Below are 15,398 nucleotides of genomic sequence, written 5' to 3'. Positions count from 1 at the left end.
TCCTAAATTAAACAAGTCAAGTAGACTAAAAAATAGCCAACCAAAATGTTGGAAAATATAAGCAGAAACTTATCTAAATTAGGCTTTTTAAAAAGAATCCTGCACCCCTTCTCAAACAATCGTTCGTCTGTCTCTGACTGTACAGCGCATTTTCAATTGCCCTACTGTATTTGCAGGTCAGGGTCATTCACGCTCCTGAGTCCTGTGACTGTGGCTTGCTATATAAAGTAGGCAAACAGGAATTGAGGCATTCAGTTACTTTTCTATTGAACGTTAGAATTTGCAAACGTGTGACCTAAGCGACTTTGAGCGTGGTATGATCGTCGGTGCCAGGTGCGCCAGATCCAGTATCTCAGAAACGGCCGCACTCTGTTAACCGAGAATGGTGCGACAAACAAAAAGCATCCAGTCAGCGGTAGTCCTGTGGGCGAAAACATCTCGTTGATGAGAGAGATCAAAGGAGAATGGCAAGAATGATGCAAGCTAACAGGCGGGCCACAAACCGATAATAAACCGGCGCAGTACAACAGTGGTGTGAAGAACAGCATCTCGGAACACACAACTCGTTGATCGTTGTCACGGAGGGCTATTGCAGCAGATAACCACACCGGGTTCCATTCATATCAGCTAAAAACAAGAAGAAGCGGCTCCAGTGAACACACGATCAACAACACTGTAGAATTGAGGAGTGGAAAAACATAGCCTGGAACATGACAGCGAGTTCAGTTTACTTGAGTGGCCTGCGAAGTCCCAAGACCTCAATCCAAAAGAGCATCTTTGCGATAAGATGGAATGGGCCGCCGTCCAATCTGCAGCAAGTGTGTGATGCCATCGCGCCACCATGGACCAACATCCCTGTGGAAAGTTTCCACACGCACACAGAGAGACAGAGACAGAGAGACAGGATTTTTTGTCAGGAACATATACAGGATACTACCCTCTACAACATAACCTTTACTCCAAATCAAAACTCACAACCTGATTTTGGACAGAATTACGGAATCACCTGGAAGGCGTACAACTACCAAAGATTATTATTCCAACACTATACAGCAGATGCTCTGGAAAACAACAGAAACCTGAAAACACCATCCAGCCTGGAACTGAGTGAGTAATGTTTAGTCTGAAGCTATATTTTATTTTCAAAAGCCAAGAAGAAAAATATATTACATGACTTTATAAGGACTGAATGCTAAATTAAGGCTGCCAAGTTTGATACAACTTCAATTAGCACTGACATGTCAAGTGAGAGGTGTCAAAGCCCTTTAGCCCAACAATGGCAGGAGAGTCACACAGTCTACTCCAACCAAATGGAGAGGCCTTAGAAGCTGCCTCCCACTGTTCAGAGGTAATTAAAATACAGTACCCTGTGTATGTAAAGAATGATAAGATCACAAAATGAAGCTTCTTATGGAAAATCAAGAGACACTTTTTGCTAACTATTATAAAAATGGGAACATCTGCAACCTCATCTTCCACACAAACCATCCCCTGGCATGGCACACTACCCCTCTGTTAAGAGAGGTGGTGTTAACGAGGATACTTGACAACGAGGACTCTGAGTCAGCTAATATAAATCTCTATAAGTCAGGAACAGTAATGGTACAGGGCAACCCCAAACAGTTTCAGCTGGACTTTCACCTAATCAAAGAATCAGGAGAAGCTCTCCCTTGAGAAAGATACCCACACCCCGAGCGGGTCAGACCAGACCTCTTCATTATACAACCCCACAGACGAGCAACCCCAAGCGGAAAGTCAACCTCCCAGCACAGAGTACTACCCCCCCATTGAAATGAAGGATATATTTACCCAGCTGGAGGTAAGGCAGGTGGAGCTGGAACAGCAGGTATTACACTCCAGTCAGCAGACCCAGACAACAATCCAGCACAACAACATCCCCTTAACCAGACCAGGAGAGCTGGAGGTGGAGAGAGACATATCTGCACTCTGGACTGTGGCGAGACAACTTCAACAATATAAAAAGAAAGAGCAGGAGAAGAACAGAGCACTAGAGGAGAGGATCAGACTGCTGGAGGAGAGGTTGAGGGGGATGGCGAGTGACAAAGAACAACCCACTAAAGAGGTGGCCACCCCCACAAAGAAGCCAGCAGAACAGCCCACCTCAGCTCCCGACAAAAGTCTCGACACCACAGCAGAACAGTCCACCCCAGACCCTGGCCATAGTGTTGACATCAGGCAGAACAGACAAATGAAGAACCCCAAGCCCAGGGGATCTCACCCCCTCTGAGCACCCACCCTGTCAGCCACCCTGATAGCCCTCCTGACAACCCGCCCCACCCCCACACACACACCGACCGAGGACATACACAAGACACAGATTGTACTCCTTATAGACTCAAATGGGAAATATATACAAGAAAAAAAAACGTATTCCCAAACACAGTGTGTCTAAACTCTGGTGTCCAAACACCCAGCGTGCCCTAGACCTTCTGTCTGAGGACCAACTAGGTTCACCTAGCCACATAATAATACACACAGGCACAAATGACCTGAGAGCCCAGCAGGAAAGGTTGGCCACAACACTGAAGGGAGTGATTGAAAAAGCTTCTTCTACTTTCCCCAATGCAATTATCTCCACTTGTGCATTATCTCGGTTATCTCCTGCTACCACGAAAATACTTACACCCTGCTACCATACAGCGGGTAAACGCAAGTATTTCCCGTGACTGTGCCTCAAAACCAAATGTTTTCCTGGCCCACCACTCCACCCTGGACTTGAACAGCCTCTATGACCAGGCCCAACCCCCACTCTTACACTAGCCCAAGCCAATGGCATGTACCAGATGCTCAGCAGGCTCTACTCACACTTACTGGTCTGAGGCCAAACCACATGACCAACAACATTGGACACTTTATGGAACACAAAGCCTTCACTATCTCATCCTGGAATATCCAAGGAATTAGGTCATCTGCCTTTGGACTAAAGAGCAGGAAACTGGACTTCATTAAAGAAATCGTAAATACAGACATTGTCATCCAACAAGAAACCTGGTATAGAGGAGACGGACCCACTGGTTGCCCTCTAGGTTACAGAGAGCTGGTAGTCCCATCCGCCAAGCGGCCAGGTGTGAAACAGGGAAGGGACTCAGGGGGTATGCTAATTTGGTAGAGCAGACCTAACTCACTCCATTAAATTAATCAAAACAGGAACATTTTACATTTGGCTAGAAATTCAAAAGGAAATGATCTTAACAGAGAAAAATGTCCTCCTGTGTGCTACCTATATCCCCCCACTAGAATCCCCATACTTTAATGAAGACAGCTTCTCCATCCTGGAGGGGGAAATCAATAATTTCCAGGCCCAGGGACATGTACTAGTCTGTGGAGACCTAAATGCCAGAACTGGACAAGAACCTGACACCCTCAGCACACAGGGGGACAAACACCTGCCTGGAGGTGACAGCATTCCTTCCCCCATATGCCCCCCTAGCCACAGCTATGACAACATAACCAACAAATACGGGTCATAACTCCTGCAGCTCTGTCGCACGCTGGGTATGTACATAGTCAATGGTAGGCTTCTAGGGGACTCCTATGGTAGGTACACCTATAGCTCATCTCTTGGCAGTAGTACTGTAGACTACTTTATCACTGACCTCAACCCAGAGTCTCTCAGAGCGTTCACAGTCAGCCCACTGACACCCCTGTCAGACCACAGCAAAATCACAGTCTACTTGAACAGAGCAATACTCAATCATGAGGCATCAACGCCAAAGGAACTGAGTAATATTAAGAAATGCTGTAGATGGAAGGAATGTAGTTTGGAAACCTACCAAAAAACAATTAGGTAACAACAAATTCAATCCCTTTTAGACAACTTCCTGGATAAAACGTTCCACTGTAATAGTGAAGGTGTAAACTTGGCAGTAGAAAATCTTAACAGTATATTTGACCTCTCAGCTTCCCTATCAAATCTCAAATAGAAAACCAAAGAAAATTAACAACAATGACAAAATCTAAGAAAGAAATTGAGAAACCTGTCCAACCAAAAGCATAGAGACCCGGAAAACCTGAGTCGACGCCTTCACTATGGTGAATAACTAAAACAATACAGAAATACACTACGGAAAAAGAAGGAACAGCACATCAGAAATCAGCTCAATGTAATTGAAGAATCCATAGACTAACCACTTCTGAGAAAATTGGAAAACACTAAACAAACAACAACACGAATAATTATCTATCCAAAATGGCGATGTATGGGTAAACCACTTCTCCAATCTTTTTGGCTCTATAACAAAGAACAAACAGCAAGAACATTATCAAATACAAATCTTAGAATCAACTATTAAAGACTACCAGAACCCGCTGGATTCTCCAATTACCTTGAATGAGCTACAGGACAAAATAAAAACCCTCCAACCCAAAAAGGCCTGTGGTGTTGATGGTATCCTCAATGAAATGCTCAAATATACAGACAAATTCCAATTGGCTATACTAAAACTCTTTAACATCATCCTTAGCTCTGGCATCTTCGCCAATATTTGGAATCAAGGACTGATCACCCCAATCCACAAAAGTGGAGACAAATTTGTCCCCAATAACTACCGTGGGATATGTATCAACAGCAACCTTGGGAAAATCCTCTGCATTATCATTAACAACAGACTTGTACATTCCCTAAGTGAAAACTATGGACTGAGCAAATATCAAATTGGCTTTTCACCAAATTATCGTATGACAGACCACGTATTCACAAACTAGAATTCTATTTGGCCCTAAACAGAGAGTATACAGTGGCAGAATACCTGATCAGTGTGACTGACCCAAACTTAAGGAAAGCTTTGACTATGTACAGACTCAGTGAGCATAGCCTTGCTATTGAGAAAGGCCGCCGTAGGCAGACCTGGCTCTCAAGAGAAGACAGGCTATGCGCACACTGCCCACAAAATGAGGTGGAAACTGAGCTGCACTTCCTAACCTCCTGCCCAATGTATGACCATATTAGAGACACATATTTCCCTCAGATTACACAGATCCACGAAGTATTCGAAAACAAACCCGATTTTGATAAACTCCCATGTCTATTGGGTGAAATACCACAGTGTGCCATCACAGCAGCAAGATGTGTGAGCTGTTGCCACAAGAAAATGTCAACCAGTGAAGAACAAACACCATTGTAAATATAACCCATATTTATGCTTATTATTTTCCCTTTTGTACTTTAACCATTTGTACATCGTTACAACAGAGTATATATACATTATATGACATTTGTAATGTCTTTATTCTTTTGGAACTTCTGTGAGTGTAATGTTTACTGTTCATTTTTATTGTTTATTTCACTTTTGTATATGACCTACCTCACCTGCTTTGGCAATGTTAACATATGTTTCCCATGCCAATAAAGCCCATTGAATTGAATTGAGAGCGAGAGAAAAGAGGAGAGAGAGAGAGAGAAGAGAGGAGAGAGGAGAGAGAGAGAGGAGGATCGCAATGACTTTGCATAGATTGCCCATTATTACCTTCGCTTGACGTCAGCTGGCTCTTCACCTGGTTGTAGCGGTCTGCTTTGGGAGGTAGCGGAGGCTGGGTGTCTAGGCCTTTGTCATCCACGGCCAGGCCATCCAGACTGATCTTGGACTGGACAGGGGAGATGACGAGGGGTTAAAAGTTGTCTTAAAAGGAACAGCAGGTGGAGGAACAGAGCCAGGGATAGGCCAAGGGATATGACTGGGGGACAGGGTTAGGTGAAGGGACTGGCTGGGAATAGTACAGCTGAAGAGCACTAGAAAGATGGCTAGGTGAAATATAGATAACAGGACTGGGAATAAAACCAGGAATAGGACATGGAACTAGAAATATGACTGTTGTATCTACTGAATGTACCGAAGCTTACTTTAGACTGGAGGATACTGGTGTGGATCCCGTTGTTGCTGACCTTGATGCTGATCTGTCTGTCAGAGAGGTCTGGTCTGATGAAGGGGGGCTGGATGGAGAAAGGGGGCTTCTTCCTGGGGTCCACACCATTGTACCTGTATAGAGGAGAGGAGAGACAACTCATCGTATGAGAGTTAGCCTGAGTCCCAGATCTGTTTGTACTGTCTTGCCAACTCCTGTGTTATTGTCAGGTGACAATGACATAGGATTTGGCAAGACTGCGCAAACAGATCTAGGACTCAGGCTATATGGGAGTATGGGGCGAATTCAATGGTGAATGATGACTATAATAAAAACGTTTCAGTCCCCACCTGGGTATTGTCTATCTGTGGCTATGTATACTGTTAATTTTAGCAGTGTAATATCTCCCAAAAGGTCTCTTTAAATCAGGCTCTGGGGTCTGGCTGCTGAATGTGTGTTTGTGCTGTGCTTGATTTCCCCTTAATTGTAGTGTGATTCAGTTCTCCCAGCCATCTGCCTTCCTCTGGGGGTATAGGTGGCTTTCTCCAGGCAGAGAAAACACACACACACACACACACACACACACACACACACACACACACACACACACACACACACACACACACACACACACACACACACACACACACACACACACACACACACACACACACACACCTCTCTTTGGACATTGCTGCAGTTCTATCTCAGCAGTCTACTTAGAATGACTACAGCAGAACAGGTACCATGGCAACCCCCTTGGTCTTGGTTACCGTTGAGCTTTTTTAAAAACATTTTATATTTTTCTCCCCAATTTCATGATTACGATCTTGTCTCATTGCTGCAACTCCCCAACAGGCTCGGGAGAGGTGAAGGTCGAGTCATGCGTCCTCATGCTCGCTTAACCCGGAAGCCAGAGGAAACACCGTTCAACTGACGACCGAAGTCAGACTGCAGGCACCCGGCCCGCTACAAGGAGTCGCTAGAGCGTGATGAGCCAAGTAAAGCACCCCCGGTCAAACCATCCTGTAACCCGGACGACGCTGGGCCGATTGTGACCACTGACTTTTTATTGCCCGTCTATCCGGCTCCCACCACACACCACCCACACCCCCTGACCTACAGTAGGAAACCATGTCCTCCTTACCTGGGCGCCAGGGGAGCACACAGGACATACTTGATGTTGCCACAGCAACCCCGCGTGAAGGGATTTACTCCACCACGGAACTTGCCCGTCACCTGAGGAACAGAAGGCTTTGTTAGAATGGGTGAAGACGCAAGGACTGAACACACACACAGCTAGAACTAGCTAGCAGCTTTGATTTGGCAAGTGAAGCTGCAATGCTGATATTGTGTCCTGTGTGATACATGATAGAATGTACTGTATGTTTGCGAGTGTGTGTGTGTGTCTGGTTAAGCCGCTCTTAACTGGGCCCCTTCTCACCTGTTCGTTAGTGGTACGACCTCTGGCGACAAGGACCATATGGAAGCCTGTCAGGCCCATGACTGGTATGAAGAAGAGCCCTGCTATACACATCACCACTAGACTTGATATACATAGTAAAGGAGAGCGCTAACGTTGTTAGGAGCCATTTTAGCAGCTGCAAGCCAACCTCCACTGCCACCAACGACTGTATGGCTGCCACGGAGCCATTCAGACAACTATTTTATTTTCTCTGTACAACAATCAAACATTATCACAATCCACCCGCAAGGATGTGATTGTCAACCCATAGAAAATGAGGGGGGTCCATTCTGGTGGTCCATTTTAATGATCAGACACACTTTTCCCCAGGGCCTTCAGAACAGAACACAAAAGGCCCTAGTTTTGATACAATAGAAGGTGAAATGAGATCCGGCTGGCGCCAGTGTGGAAGGATACGTGACGGTGGTGTACAACGTGCCCAGCTGCTCCATGTGGTGCAGCACGAACAGCAGGCCGAAGGAGAACACGCCCACCATGTGGATGCTTAGCGACAGCAGGAACAGGAAGAAGTAACGGTAGTTCCTACGCCCGATACAGTTGTTCACCCAGGGGCAGTGGTGGTCAAAGTCCTGAGGAGAGAGTGAGAGATGGGTGTTTAGGATGGTGGAGAGATACAGTTGTTCACCCCAGGGCAGTGCTGGTCAAAGTCCTGGGAAGGGACAGAGAGAGGTGAATGGGTGTTAGGAGATGGTCATAGGGTAGAGTGGAGATTAACAGGATCATACTATATGATAAAAGCTCTTCAGTGTATTCACACACTCCACAGAGATGTTTCAATCAATTCCATCATCTCTGATTGCATAACTCAGATTTCTAGAGTTTTTAGAAACATCTACTGTACTTTAGCTGACTTTGTTTTTGATTGTGGTTGAGGGTCTACTGAAGAACACAGAACCAGTGTAAGTAGTTTGACTGAAATATAGGAGGCTGCCTCACAACCTTCAGTTCAAAGTCCGATTTCAACTCTTTCATGGAGAGATAGACTGTATATGAAAGAGCGGTAGGCACAGCCGCATCAGTAGGCTACTGGGAGAGCAACACAGCTGGAGAGTGAGGCTTCAAATGGGAAAAACAAAGTTATGAAACCAATCTTCTGTTTTACTGAATGTTGCTTGGATGTGGTGTAAAACATGATTGCAATCCACATAACATTGTTCACAGTATATGGATAGGTCTTATCTGTGAACACATACCATCAGTCAACTGTAGAGGTCACATATAGAAACAAGGCTAACACCACATTGAAATGTCAACGGCTGACAAATGAGCTAGAGTGTGGTGTCTGTCGGTCTGTGTCTGTCTGTGTCTGTGTCAGTGTGTCAGTCTGTGTCTGTGTGTGTCAGTCTTACCTCCACACAGTTGTCACACACACTGCAGTGAGAGCAGCGGGGCGGTCTGTAGAAGTGACAGGTGGCACACCATTTCATCCGGACCTGAATTCCTTTGATCTCTACATTCTTGTAGAGAGGTGCCCGGAAATCATCGTCCTTGTCCTCATCCTCATCCGCTGTCACAAGGGGAGAGATCACGTTAGCAGGCAAGTACACACACACACACACACACCCACAATCTGATTTATGATTGCATTTGACAGGGGCAACAGGAGGTAGACTTAAATTAAGCTAACTCCCATGGTTAGCTGTCTGTACAAATTTTAATTTTATAAACAATATGCATTTTGTAGCCCACATATTTGGCATCAAATCTAAATTAAATGCATGTCACATGCACAGTTTACAGCAGGTATAAAAGGTACTAGCTCCCTCAACAATGCAGAACATTAATCAATAATAACAATGAATAGAGTCTAGTCAAAAATAACAAGTAGAAGAAGTGATAGAAGAGGTAGTATGCATCGTAATAATGGACTGGATTTACAAATATAAAGTGGGCAGTGGAATCAATAGTATATAATGTGTGTGTGTGTGTGTGTGTGTGTGTGTGTGTGTGTGTGTGTGTGTGTGTGTGTGTGTGTGTGTGTGTGTACACATACATACATTAATACATTAATACATACATACATACATACATACATACATACATACATACATACATACATACATACATACATAGAAGTAAGTTTGAGTGTAAGGGTTGGTTAGAGGTGTTTAACCATTACACAGTATTGGTTAAAGCCCAGAGGGCCTGCATTTGGATGGATGACAAAAACAATTATCACATCAACTGCACACCCTACTCATTGGACTGCCACTCTCTTTCTGAACGAGTACATTTCCAGAGTTTTTGTAGATCTTTGCACAATGGGCCACTTGACAATATTTCTATGTGAAGTGTATTGCTCTGGAGCAAGATAGGAAATAAAATGTGATGTCTTTCGGTTCATCAAAAAGCCCATTCAACCTGAAGGATGATCGTCATGGGATTCGTACACTTGGAACAACCACACACACACACACACACACACACACACACACACACACACACACACACACACACACACACACACACACACACACACACACACACACACACACACACACACACACACACACACACACACGATCCTACTGAGAGACTTCACAGTTGTTATGAGTTTTCAGACTCTTCAAATAGATTTAAAAGGTAACCAACTGGGAAACTGAATGTAAACATCACCCCTGCAGTCTGCTCTTTAAAAACAATCCTCAGCAGACAAATTGATGAGAGGCTTTATCATCCAATAGACAATATACGCCTTTACATTTCAAGGCTTTACATTACAGAACAATAGAAGCCTTTACATTTGAACCTGGTAGTCACATTCACTGTACATACAGTACCAGTCAAAAGTATGGACACACCTACTCATTCAAGTTTTTTTTTTCCCCACTATTTTCTACATTGTAGAACAACAATTTTTTAACAGTTTTTTGGTTACTACATGATTCCATATGTGTTATTTCATAGTTTTCATGTCTTCACTATTATTCTAGACAGATGTAGAAAATTGTAAAAATAAAGAAAAACCCTGGAATGAGTAGGTGTGTCCATACTTTTGACTGGTACTGTACGTCATACACAGATTTACACCAATTGAAGAGAAAGGAATAAACTGTCAGATACAGCCTAGCTCTCTACAGCAGCGATGACAGCTCATGAGGATTGTATTGACAGGGTAGGATCTACGAAATATACCCCTGAGGCCATACCACTCTTAGAAGCAGGGATTTAACTGCAGTTTGCTTCTCCCCACACAGATACAGTCTGTGGAGGCAGGAGCAGTAGGATTATCCATGTGGCCACAGGCATCTCAATATAGTGGGCATGCGTTTCCCTCTATAACACTCTCTCTCTATAAAACTACAGCAACGTAAAACTATAAAACTACGGCAGCTCTCCACTCCATCTCTACAACAACCACAGTAAGGAGAGACCACTTCAGGAAGATACATGAACCTGGCTGTGTCATATGTGCTGTAACGATTATTACCTGTTTATGGGGGGACAAGTAGTTCTTAAAGTCCGGAGCTTATTATGTTACAAGCATGTTACAACCATAAGGTGTAAATGGGCCACATTCAACGATCATTACTAAACATAGGGGCCGGGCCATCCCCCAGGAGTGGATGACACACACACAGTGTTTCCCTTTCTTTACCATTACTAACAGCTGACTAACATCAAGTACTGCCAGTATTTTTTCTAAGGCAGCAGCAGTGGGACTCGTAACCTCAACCAGGGCTTGGTAGCCTGGTCACAGGCAGGTAAGTCATGCATAGCATGGTGCAGAGAGGGCCCAGTTATTAGCTAAAACAGGAGTTGTGGGATAATGGGTACTGAAAAGACCCAGACAGAGAGATAGAGTGAGAGACAGACAGACATAAAGGGAGAGAGACCCATTAATCTCATACAGAGATTCAGTAGTAAAAGGGAACTGACCTTTTGGGAAGACTCCAGGGTCCATGAAGGTAGCCATGCTGAAGTTGGCCAGCACAAATAGGAAGACGACGCCATTGTAGAGAGGCACGGCGGGGGAGATCGTGTTGGTCAGCCAGGGGCACCTGGAGAGGAGAGAGGACAGCAGTTAGGAAACTCCATTCATAGTTCATTCATACATAGTGATATCTGAAGATTCAGAGATAGAAGGCACACAATGAATGACACACAATTGCACAATTGGATGCGCACATATGCACCTACATAAATTCAGCAAAAAAAGAAACGTCCTCTCACTGTCAACTGCGTTTATTGTCAGCAAACATAACAAGTGAAAATATTTATGAACATAACAAAATTCAACAACTGAGACACAAACATGTGACTAACAGAAATGGAATAATGTGTCCCCAAACAAAGGTGGGGGGGGTCAAAATCCAAAGTAACAGTCAGTATCTGGTGTGGCCACCAGTTGCATTAATTACTGCAGTGCATCTCCTCCTCATGGACTGCGCCAGATTTGCCAGTTCTTGCTGTGAGATGTTACCTCACTCTTCCACCAAGGCACCTGCAAGTTCCCGGACATTTCTGGGGGGAATGGTCCTAGCCCTCACCCTCCTCACCCTCCAATGTTTGGATGTACCGATCCTGTGCAGGTGTTGTTACATGTGGTCTGCCACTGCGAGGACGATCAGCTGTCCATCCTTTTTCCCTGCAGCGCTGTCTTTGGCGTCTCACAGTACGGACATTGCAATTTATTGCCCTGGCCAAATCTGCTGTCCTCATGCATCCTTGCAGCATGCCTAAGGCACGTTCACGCAGATGAGCAGGGACCCTGGGCATCTTTCTTTTGGTGTTTTTCAGAGTCAGTAGAAAGGCCTCTTTAGTGTCCTAAGTTTTCATAACTGTGACCTTAATTGCCTACCGTCTGTAAGCCATTAGTGTCTTAACGACCCTTCCACAGGTGCAGGTTCATTAATTGTTTATGATTAATTGAACAAGCATGGGAAACAGTGTTTAAACCCTTTACAATGAAGATCTGTGAAGTTATTTGGATTTTTATTTATTATCTTTGAAAGACAGGGTCCTAAAAAAGGGGTGTTTCTTTTTTTTATATGTAATAAAATATATGTAAATATGTTGACAAATACTGATTCATAATGATAAGAGGATTGTAATCTGCCTGTGAAAAAAAAAATCTGCCTATGAAATGAGGGATGGAGGGGAGATGCAAATAGGTTACTGCTGCACCCCCCCCTCCTCCTCCATACCCACAATCATCACATCTACCACACACACCACCACATACACAGACACAGTCATCAGCGGAAACAAGATTTTCAGTATCTTTAATCCTGCGCAAATGGGAAAACTATGCAAAAAGGAGGACACGGTGTAAACCTGGAATTGCTTCTTCGCCTCTTGAGATTCAGAAATATTAACAATGGCATCATCAGCCATACATGGAACATACCAGATCTTCTCTCAGCCTCAGATATAAAAGTCAATGAGAGATGATGACACATGAGGAAAGGGCTATATCTGGGTGCAGGGCTGAGCTATATTACAATGTCTAACATTTCCTGGAATTAGAGAGGGAGTTGCAGACAGACCGGGCATGGAGACCGACAGACAGCTCGCATAGGCAGTGTGTTACCACTGTGGATGGTACACACTATCTCACTAAATCATGGTTGAAAGATTCCTGGCATCAGGAGGGAATAAGCACAAAATCTGTGAATCCACCTACTGGGAGTTCTGGAAAACCTAGTCCAGGACTTAAACAGAATCACTAAGACATTTTGTGTGTCAAGCTTGATCTTATCCACAGGCTTATTTATCATCACATACTGTGAAATATGCAAAGATACCTGGAAAATGCTGCAACCAAGAATACCAAGTAATCCAATTTTTATCACTGCACACATTTTAATTGGATCCGTAGGTAGAAATGTCAAGACATTGTATGAGCCCAAAAAAGGTCTCTATGCCTCATTGCCCCTGCAGGGTCTCCTTCTAGAGACCCACAATGCAGGGTGGTTAAGTGTAGACAGACAGGCAGGCAGACAGACAGGCAGACAGGCAGGCAGACAGGCAGGCAGGCAGGCAGGCAGGCAGGCAGGCAGGCAGGCAGACAGACAGACAGACAGACAGACAGAGCTTTCTGTTGGTCTAAATGAGGGAGCGGTGTTAGTGTACACAACATGAATAAATTAAATGTCTCATGGGGAAGAGGCAGCGGTTTCGAGGAACCACCCTTCTTTGATCATGCCCGCTCAATCAGTGTTACTGCTTTACACACACACACACAGTGCAAACAGACTATATGCACACACACGCACGCACACACAGAGCACTGATTTCCTGGCATCTGTTAATGGAGGTGATCCTCTCTCCATCTTGCCTCTTCCTTCCCCCTCTGCTCTGTTCAATTATTCAGAGGGGAGTGTGTACTGTAGGTAGGAGAATGGGATGCTGTGCTAGCAGGCCTGGGGGAGCATGGTGACTCAGTGATCCCCAGCACCCAGCCTCTGCTCTGGAGGAGGGCCAGTCAACCAGCCTCTGCTCTGGAGGAGGGCCAGTCAACCAGCCTCTGCTCTGGAGGAGGGCCAGTCAACCAGTAACACGGACCAGAAACACCACCTGTATCAGTGCCCATGTGGGTAGTCTGTTGCCACAGCTTCTGTGAGTATTGCAAAGCAGAGCTATATCATGTGGGTAATACCAAGAAGGTAGTGAAGGGAGAGAAAATCCTATAGAAGTACAGTCCACTGCGCGAATCTGCACTGCTTTCACCTAATAATCCCACTTGCCAAGTAGAAAAACAGCCAGTATTTTACCTACCTACCTACCTACAGTTGAAGTCGGAAGTTTACATACACCTTAGCCAAATACATTTAAACTGAGTTTTTCACAATTCCTGACATTTAATCCTAGAAAAATTCCCTGTTTTAGGTCAATTAGGATCACCACTTAATTTTAAGAATGTGAAATGTCAGAATAATAGAAGAGAGAATGATTTATTTCAGCTTTTATTTCTTTCATCACATTCCCAGTGGGTCAGAAGTTTACATCCACTTAATTAGTATTTGGTAGCATTGCCTTTAAATTGTTTAACTTGGGTCAACCGTTTTGGGTAGCCTTCCACAAGCTTCCCACAATAAGTTGGGTGAATTTTGGCCCATTCCTCCTGACAGAGCTGGTGTAACGGTGTCAGGTTTGCAGGCCTCCTTGCTCGAACGCGCTTTTTCAGTTCTGCCCACAAATTTTATATGGGATTGAGGTCAGAGCTTTGTGATGGCCACTCCAATGCCTTAACTTCGTTGTCCTTAAGCTATTTTGCCACAACTTTGGAAGTATGCTTGGGGTCATTGTCCATTTGGATACCCATTTGCGACCAAGCTTTAACTTCCTGACTGATGTCTTGAGATGTTGCTTCAATATATCCACATAATTTTCCATCCTCATAAGGCCATCTATTGTGTGAAGTGCACCAGTACCTCCTGCAGCAAAACACCCCCACAACATGATGCTGCCAACCCCGTGCTTCACGGTTGGGATGGTGTTCTTCGGCTTGCAAGCCTCCCCCTTTTTCCTCCAAACATAACGATGGTCAATATGGCCAAACAGTTCTATTTTTGTTTCATCAGACCAGAGGACATTTCTCCAAAAAGTACGATCTTTGTCCCCATATGCGGTTGCAAACCGTAGTCTGGCTTTTTTATGGAGGTTTTGGAGCAGTGGCTTCTTCCTTGCTGAGCAGCCTTTCAGGTTATGTCAATATAGGACTTGTTTTACTGTGGATATACTGTGGATATAGATACTTTTGTACCTGTTTCCTCCAGCATCATCCTTTTGCTGTTGTTCTGGGATTGATTTGCACTTTTCGCACCAAAGTACGTTCATCTCTAGGAGACAGAACGCTTCTCCTTCCTGAGCGGTATGACGGCTGCGTGGTCCCATGGTGTTTATACTTGCATACTATTGTTTGCACAGATGAACGTGGTACCTTCAGGCGTTTGGAAATTGCTCCCAAGGATGACCCAGACTTGCGGAGGTCAACAACAAAAAAGGTCTTGGCTGATTTCTTTTGATTTTCCCATGATGTCAAGCAAAGAGGCCTTGAAATACATCCACGGGTACACCTCCAATTGACTCAGGCTAATTGACATTA

General features: G+C 44.5%; 1 protein-coding gene across 1 annotated transcript in view; it reads right to left on the bottom strand.

Moving 5' to 3' along the window:
* Positions 1–15,398, bottom strand: part of LOC129826521 (palmitoyltransferase ZDHHC8B-like) — a 127,608-nt gene that overhangs the window by 10,407 nt on the left and 101,803 nt on the right. The window contains exons 2-8 of the mRNA XM_055887346.1: positions 11,228–11,349; positions 8,698–8,855; positions 7,745–7,917; positions 7,307–7,409; positions 7,010–7,101; positions 5,861–5,996; positions 5,487–5,604 (exon numbers count right to left, since the gene is read on the bottom strand). Of these exons, the coding sequence (XP_055743321.1) occupies positions 5,487–5,604; positions 5,861–5,996; positions 7,010–7,101; positions 7,307–7,409; positions 7,745–7,917; positions 8,698–8,855; positions 11,228–11,349 (902 nt within the window). The remainder of the gene's footprint in view (positions 1–5,486; positions 5,605–5,860; positions 5,997–7,009; positions 7,102–7,306; positions 7,410–7,744; positions 7,918–8,697; positions 8,856–11,227; positions 11,350–15,398) is intronic.

The sequence above is a fragment of the Salvelinus fontinalis genome, chromosome 28 (genome assembly GCF_029448725.1).
Source record: "Salvelinus fontinalis isolate EN_2023a chromosome 28, ASM2944872v1, whole genome shotgun sequence".
NCBI classification, from domain to species: Eukaryota; Metazoa; Chordata; class Actinopteri; order Salmoniformes; family Salmonidae; genus Salvelinus; species Salvelinus fontinalis.
This window is presented reverse-complemented; position numbering and strand designations above follow the sequence as displayed.